At 38.9% G+C, this 7,854-nt stretch overlaps 1 protein-coding gene across 1 annotated transcript in view; it reads right to left on the bottom strand.

Moving 5' to 3' along the window:
* DLGAP5 (DLG associated protein 5) overlaps positions 1-7,854 on the bottom strand; it is a 45,262-nt gene that overhangs the window by 30,282 nt on the left and 7,126 nt on the right. The window contains exons 4-7 of the mRNA XM_013003647.2: positions 3,533-3,592; positions 1,711-1,795; positions 1,494-1,616; positions 616-686 (exon numbers count right to left, since the gene is read on the bottom strand). Of these exons, the coding sequence (XP_012859101.1) occupies positions 616-686; positions 1,494-1,616; positions 1,711-1,795; positions 3,533-3,592 (339 nt within the window). The remainder of the gene's footprint in view (positions 1-615; positions 687-1,493; positions 1,617-1,710; positions 1,796-3,532; positions 3,593-7,854) is intronic.

The raw sequence follows: 7,854 nt of genomic DNA, 5'->3' as shown, positions 1-7,854 counted from the left end.
TCTGCAGAAGAATCAAGGGGCTTCCTTCTCCTGTAAAGAGTTAAGGAATCGCTTTCAGTTTCTCGCCTATTCTGAGTGTGGTGGTTCTGACTTCACCATGTCATCTCATAAGACTTTCAGGATCAAGAGATTCCTGGCCAAGAAACAGAAGCAGAATCGGACCATTCCCCAATGGATTCGAATGAAAACCAGTAATAAGATCAGGTACAACTCCAAGAGAAGACATTGGAGAAGAACCAAGCAGGGTCTGTAATGAGCCCCCTGGGGGATGGCATGCACGGCCGCCTTTGCCCAGGCTCACTAGCGGTCGTTCATACTGAGTTGAAGACTTTTGCCACCATTGATCAATTCAACCTGTAAAGGCAAATAATCTGGTTTGTTCCTTGGTTTTTATGCATCCACATCGAGAGTTTAAACAATAACTAATGTAAGGCCATTGGTTGGAAGGGAAAAAAAAAAAGTTACAGAATCAGAAACTCACAGAAGCAGTCATACCCTGTCCAACAGGGTCAATTATGGTTTAGCACTGACTCGATGGCAGTGCTTAATTTCAACTTTCAAAAAGCAGCTATGAGACTTTCAGTTTCAAGAATTAAGTAAGTGTTCATACTCTACCTTGTCAGGGTTTGGTTCTGTATTTTTGACAGGTCTTCCTTTAATTGGTAACTTTCTTTCTAGTTCATTACCTAAAATAAAAATGAAATAAGATATCCGTACTAGATAAAATACTGCGTTAAAACTGAGTAAACTGGGAAAGAAAAAAGCAGTCATAGGAATGTACAACTTAAAGTGCCTAACAATAACAGCAACATTAGTTATGATGTTATGATTAAAAGTCATAATAAAAAAATAGGATAAAGGCAGACAGAAGACCTCTTTAGCATAGGCCACTTTCTTTAAAAGAAATGACGTTTTACCTTTTTCTCTGACTACTCAATTTGTATCTATCAGAGATAATTAGGAGAATACAGAGAAACGAAGCGAAATTACATAAAACCTCTCTCCACCCCTTAAAAAAAAACCTCAAAAAGACCAACCAACATTCCACTACTTAGTAATATTCTTGGCATTTAGATATTCTTCCAATATTCACAAATTCCGATTACTGTTTATTAGGATTGTTACTATACTGTTCAAAATTCAAACTCCCCTCCACCTCCCCATTTAAGATATCATAAATTATGTTGTGTTCTTTTATAACATTGTTTTTAGTAGCTACATAGTACACCACCAAATGGATGAACTAATCTATTTGGCCCATTCAATTTTTCCTTCGAAGCAGTCACTGCCTACCCAAACCCAAGGACTTCATTTAAGAACACACTGTGCTAAGCACCATTCTGCATGTCCAGGCAAAGAACACCTTTTCAGAAATCAGAACCTCCTCTTCCTTCTCTTCTACTTTAGGAAGGACTTGATTTTGACAATTGAACAGAGAAACCTCAAGGATGAAAGCATTCCACTTTAGTCTCGGATCAAGAAATAGTTCTTACCATTAGTAGCTCTGGAGACTGGTCTCCTTGTGGTGGTGGATGAGGCTGTTTTGGGAATTTGGTTTGTTGCTTGAGTAGCAGATCGAGTTATTCTCACTGCTGTAGGAGCTACCAGTTTTACAGCTGTGAGCACAGAAAATTTAAAAAATCAAATGTATTAAAATTATTAAAGGATTTCCGTGGCAGCACCAGAGCTCATAATTAAGGATACTCCTACCTTTTTTCTCTTTGTCTGGCACTTTCTTTTCAGAAGTTGGTCTTTGACTAGGTTGGATTGTTTGAATGGTCCTCCCATTATTGACCTATTTAAAACATTAAGAGTTATCTGATTCAATTGCATAATTAATCAAATTACACTTTTGATCTCTTAAGTGTCTCTCATTTGAAATCTCCTAATTCTAAATGACCCAGAAAAAAAATCCCCTAAATGATCTATTTTGTGAACCTTCGACCAATCTACAAAAAGTAAAACCAAAAAAAACCTTACCCCACATTAAGATGAAGAAAAAAATTATCATATACATTTCTTAACATCCCTTTCAGAATTTAGGAAATGCTAATAACCAAAGCTATTAAAAATAACCTTAAGGATCCTTAAATAATTCAGACATGTTTTCAGTGCAAAATCTTTAGATTTGGTCTAGAAAGTTATCCTAAATAGAAAGTTCTTCCCCGCGGTTTTATTAAAGAATAAAAAGTTCATTTAAAATGCCACTATCGACTCACTCACTCATTCACTCACTCACTCTCACTCACTCACTCTCTTCACTCACTCTCTTCACTCACTCTCACTCACTCTCTCTCACTCACTCATTCTCTCACTCACTCACTCAAAAAAACAAACAAAAAAATAAATAAAATGCCACTATCGTTAGTTTAAAAAGTAAAGGGGAAATACTCATGGGCTAAGCCCCTGAAGAATCCCCTCTGGTCACAGACCAGCCGTCAATAGCCTCGCTGTCATATAGAGTGCATTGGAACGTGGGGTATTGCTGATGCAGTCAGGTTAAAATTTAGCATCTTATCATTTGATCTCCCTTACGACCCATTTTAAATTTGTTCTCGTTTTTAATATACGTAGTCTGCTTTCTTTTCTATTGTGATTTTTATCTACTTTGCTATTCTTGTTAGGTTTTTGTTTTGCTTTTGTTTTTCTGGATATGAAATCCAGGACAGGTACATCTAAACAGATAGTAACTGGATTAATGGTTTCCTAGGGTACGGCAGGGACAGTTGGGGAGAAATGGGGACCAAATAATGATGAGTACAAGAATGAAGAAAATGTTCTAGAACTTGATTGTGGTGATGATTGTACAACTCTTCTTGAGTTGACTCAACAATTGAATTGTATGATATGTGAATTATGTGCCAATAAAGCTGTTAAAAGGAAAAGCCACTTTCTCAGTGAGATCTTCCTTGATTGCATGCATCAAATTTTCTACGTCCAGTACCCCCTGTACCTCCCTTTCCTTTTTTCCCTCCAGAGTACAATGGCCATCTGAGATACATGTTGATTTGTTATTGATCTCATCCTATCTGTGAGCATGACTGCTATGTTCACGCTATTCCAGAGCCTAGAGCAGTACCAGGACATGGCAGTTATCCCAAATCTATTGACTATCTGAAACTTAGCTTCCTCATATGATAAAGAGGGTATTACTTCCCTCTTTGTCCACTTTAGTAACTCTCTGAACCCACCTTAGCCATAATAGTGTATTGAAAACCCATAAACTCTTAACACCAAACCATGTATTTCATGTTCTGTCTCATTTCAAGTGGGAACATAAAAAGCAATTTGGTATAGATCACTTAAGGATGCTTGGGCAAAGAATATTATAATGAAATATTTCTCTTGCATATAGTCAAAACCTACTGTATTTCACCATACCAATACCAATGATTTTGGTACTTGTTAACTCTAGCAAACAATCGATGTTTTTGAGATAGTATTATATTTTAAATGAATTTACTTAAATTTGAGGGTGGGAGGAGAACTAGTCATTTTAGTAATAAAAGCATCCACTAATTATAAACTATACCTTAGTCTGGTCCATTTGCTCTTTGGCTCTTGACCTGGTAATCCGCACAGATGAAATAGCCTAAAAGCAATCAAAAGAACATAAAGTCTAAAACAGTTGAAAAAAGAGCAGCAAAAGTTACTTCCCAATCCCACGAGGGGAGAAAAGGGTTCTCATTTTAAAGTTCAATTTTCTCAATCACTTTATTGCAAAAAAGATATTTGCTCATTAAAATTCCTATTTTTCCTGGTTCTGACCTTATTTAAACTAAGTTTAAGATAATAGTTCAAAATTACTCCTTTCTCAGTGAGAATAAAAAGAAATGTCTCGGTGTAAGATATGAAAATAATAATTTATAATTTATCAAGGGGTCACAACGGTGGGAGTGGGGTAGGGCGGGGGGAAAAAGAGAAGCTGATACCAAGGGCTCAAATAGAAAGTAAATGTTGTAGAAAATAATGATGGCAACATACTGTATATACTTGAGTATAAGCCGACCCAACTATCACCCGAGGCACCTAATTTTACCACAAAAACTGCATTAAAAATGTGCTGGAAAACTCAGCTTATACACGAATATATATGGTATGTACAAAAATGCTTGTTACAATTGATCTATGAATTGTTATAAGAGTTGTATGAGCCCCCCAATTAAAAAAAAAGTCAAAATATGTTTTCCAGGTATTAGAATCCTTATTAATAATTAATGGCCTTTTAATCTAAACCAAATTCATTACCATTTAGTTGATTCTAACTCATAACAACCTGTAGAGTTTTCAAGGCTGTACATCTTTAAAGGAATAGATGGCCATCTTTCTCCAGCTGATGGGTTTGAACCTCGGATCTTGCATTTAACTATCCAATGCTTACCTGACAGTGCTACCAGAGTTCTTTGTTGGGTATATTGGGATAAGTGAGTAAGTAAACTTACCCATTAGTGTCTTTTGTTCGCTTCTAATAAAAAAGATTATCTTATAGTTTTCAAGTATTCACAATTTGGTTTCACATTATGCACCAGTCCACCGTAACTAAGAGAACGGAGACCAAATCTCTGAAAACCCAGTGCTATAGAAACTGGGGTGAGGTAACAGTGGCTCACTGGTTGAATTTTCTCCTTCCATCAAGGAGATCCAAGTTCAATTCCTGTTCAAGACACCTCATGAGCAGCCAGCACCTGTAGTGTAGGCTTGTGTATTGCGTCACTGAGCAAGTCTGAGTGGAGCTTCTGGACTAAACAGGTTAGGAAGAAAGGCCTGGTGATCTACATGAGACTTCACAAAGTTTGTGGAAGTTTTCCAATTGTTTTCTCACACTTTTTGAAGTCTATCTATCAGTAATGATAACTCTTAATCATAATGCACCACCTGCAACTGATTATGAGAACAGTGCAGGAGAGAGCACCATTTAGTTCCCTTGAACTTGGGATTACCATGAGTCTGGGGCCAACTTGATGACAGATGACAGTGAGAAAATAAACTAGGGTTCCTGCTAGTTCATAACAGAAACTAAAATTCAGCAATGGTATCCTGTGCATGTACACTAAAATACAAATATTGTGGTTTATCAGTCATTATAAGGATGTATGTGCCTCTTTCCCACATACCAGGAGATACCACCCCGCTACCCCTGAAACGGAATTTCTTTTCTTTTTTTTATATTTTTTAAGGGAATTTCTTTATGTATTTAATTTTTTTAAATTTAATCATTTTATTGGGGACTCATACAACTCTTATCACAATCCATACATCCATACATTGTGTCAAGCACATTGTTGCCATCCTCATTCTCAAAACATTTGCTTGTATTTAATTTTTTAAACTATGTACTTAAATTCTTTTTACAAAACAATCTTATCACCTTCAAAGTACTCTCCCATTATACTTAATACAATTGTCAAGTCTGCGATTCCATTCTTAGAAACATTTTCAAATTCATCTGTTTGGATGGCTGACAGCACCTCCCTTGTTTTCCTTCTTATTATACATCCATCAAATCACTGTCCTTTCATGTCCCTCTTCTTTTGCAGAAGCAAAAACAAGGCGCACAGAGCGAGGTTAGGTGAGTCAGGTGCATGGGGCAAGAGAGACATGCTATTTGTTGCCAAAAACTGGTGCACTGAGATGGCTGCATAAATAGGTGCATTGTCATGATGGCAAAACCAGTAACCCATCTACCACAAATCAGGCCTTTTTTGTCACACAGTTCTTCATTCTTTTCAGAACATTTAAATAGAAAGCTTGATTAACAGTCTGACCTGCTGGAAGGTCACAAATGCACTATCCCCCTCACGTTTAAAAAAAAAAAGGGGGGGGCACCATTTCTTGGGGGGTACTCCCTTGTATACCCAGGGTCACATAAAAATTCCTTGGGTAGGGAACCGATTACAAGAATCTAAGTATTGCCTCCTCCCTGGGTGATGGACAGCAGAGAAGACGGCGGGGGGAACCATCGGACAGTGTAACTTATGACAAAACTATAATTTGTGAATTATGGAGGGTTCATGAGGGAGGGGGAGCGGAGAAGGAGGGGAGAAATGAGCAACTGATATTAAGGGCTAAAGTAGAAGGCAAATGTTTTGAGAATGATGAGGGCAACAAATGTACATATGTGCTTGACACAATGGATGTATATGTATGGATTGTGATGAGAATTGTACAAGTCCCCAAAATAATTTTTTTTCCAATTTCTTGGGTGAAAAATGGTTGAGAATGGAAAAAACTTAAGAAGCCCTGTGTATGTGTCAGAATTGACTTGACTTTGGTAGCAATGGGTGATGAGAAATACAAGTGGAAATAAAAATGAATATGTCCCCAACCAGAGCTAAACTGACCTCCTCCCTAGAATTAAGTGCGACAGAGAACAACACTCAGCCTACACGTTGGGGAGAGGGGCCGACATGTCATGCCCTTATGGAAGCAAACCAAGAATGAAAAGGAGAAAGGGACGGTCAGCCTAGACCCATATTGGCACACCAAGCCCGAAGGATGATGTCCCTGCATGGAGCTGCTAAGGGACAGAGAGGACTGTAGGGCCAACAACAGCCCAAGACATGTTGTCCCCTTACTGGAGCATACCGCGACAGAGGAAAATACTGGGACACACAGTAGGGAAGTCATGCGATCTGAAACCCCAGCAACGGGGCAAACCAAGAAGGGAGAATAGATCAGCAACTGGAGCAAGGCCAAGTCACAAAGCCCCTAAAGACTTCAGGCTAGGAACGGCAGCTCCAGGAATTCTCCCAGAACCAGAGGGGAGAGAATCAGACCTGGAATTATGTGTTTTCTCTCTCCACCACCCCCTTCTTGTTTCCATCTGTTGTTTTCTTATGGTTTGGTCTATATCATTGTTGGTTTGCCTACTTATATAAGACAGGCATGGGAAGCAAGTTCCAGGAGAAAGCAATGGGAATGATGGTCCCGGAGGGACTTTGGGAGAGAAGGTGGCAGGGGAAGGGTGTGGTGAGTAAACAACACCATAAACAGAGGAACAACTAGGGAATTAAAATCAACAACGAGGATGTAGATATCCTGTGGGTATTAGAGCAACAGCAATCTAGCTGCGAGGAAGTACTAAGAGGCGGAAGTAGGGGGAATGTGATGGTGGTGCAGGAGGAAGGCAAAAGGAAACAGAGGAATGATCTAGGGAGCAAAAATATGGATAGAGGTATAAGCATAGATGTGTACATATGTAAATACATTAATCCACAAAAATAGAGGTATTGGCCTATGTACATATATTTATGTGGCAAAACACTGAGGTAGTGGACGGACTTCTGGCCCCTGCTCATACCCTCCCTCAATACAAGAACACTTTGTTCCAACAAACTGGCATTTTGTGATGCTTACTCACCTAGCACAATTGTTGAAGACAAAATGGGTGCATAAACAAATGTGGTTAAGAAGGTGGATGGTGTCTGGCTATTAAAAGATGTAGCATCTGGGGCCTCAAAGACTTGAAGGTAAAAAGTAAACAAGTGGCCATCCAGCAGAGAAACAACAAGCCCACATGGAAGAAGCACACCAGCCATTGTGATCATGACATGTCATTGGGACCAGGTAACAGGCATCAGAAGATACATAACAAATAAACAAACAAAAGCATATTGTTGAGAATGAGGGGGGTTGGAGCAGAGATAAAAAACCCATCTGTAGATAATGGAACATCCCCCCACAGAGGGGTTACAGGGAAGGGATGAGTCAATCAAGGTGCAGTAAAACACAGATGGAACACACAATATTCCTCTGGTTCTTTGAGGGTTCTTCACCCCCCACTATCATGACCCCAGTCCTGCTTCTGACTCTGGACTAGACTTGAGCACGTACACAAGTATAGATAAGAGATAA

Source organism: Echinops telfairi, unplaced genomic scaffold (genome assembly GCF_000313985.2).
Source record: "Echinops telfairi isolate 266 unplaced genomic scaffold, ASM31398v2 ScPeMD7_18;HRSCAF=68, whole genome shotgun sequence".
Taxonomy (NCBI): domain Eukaryota; kingdom Metazoa; phylum Chordata; class Mammalia; order Afrosoricida; family Tenrecidae; genus Echinops; species Echinops telfairi.
This window is presented reverse-complemented; position numbering and strand designations above follow the sequence as displayed.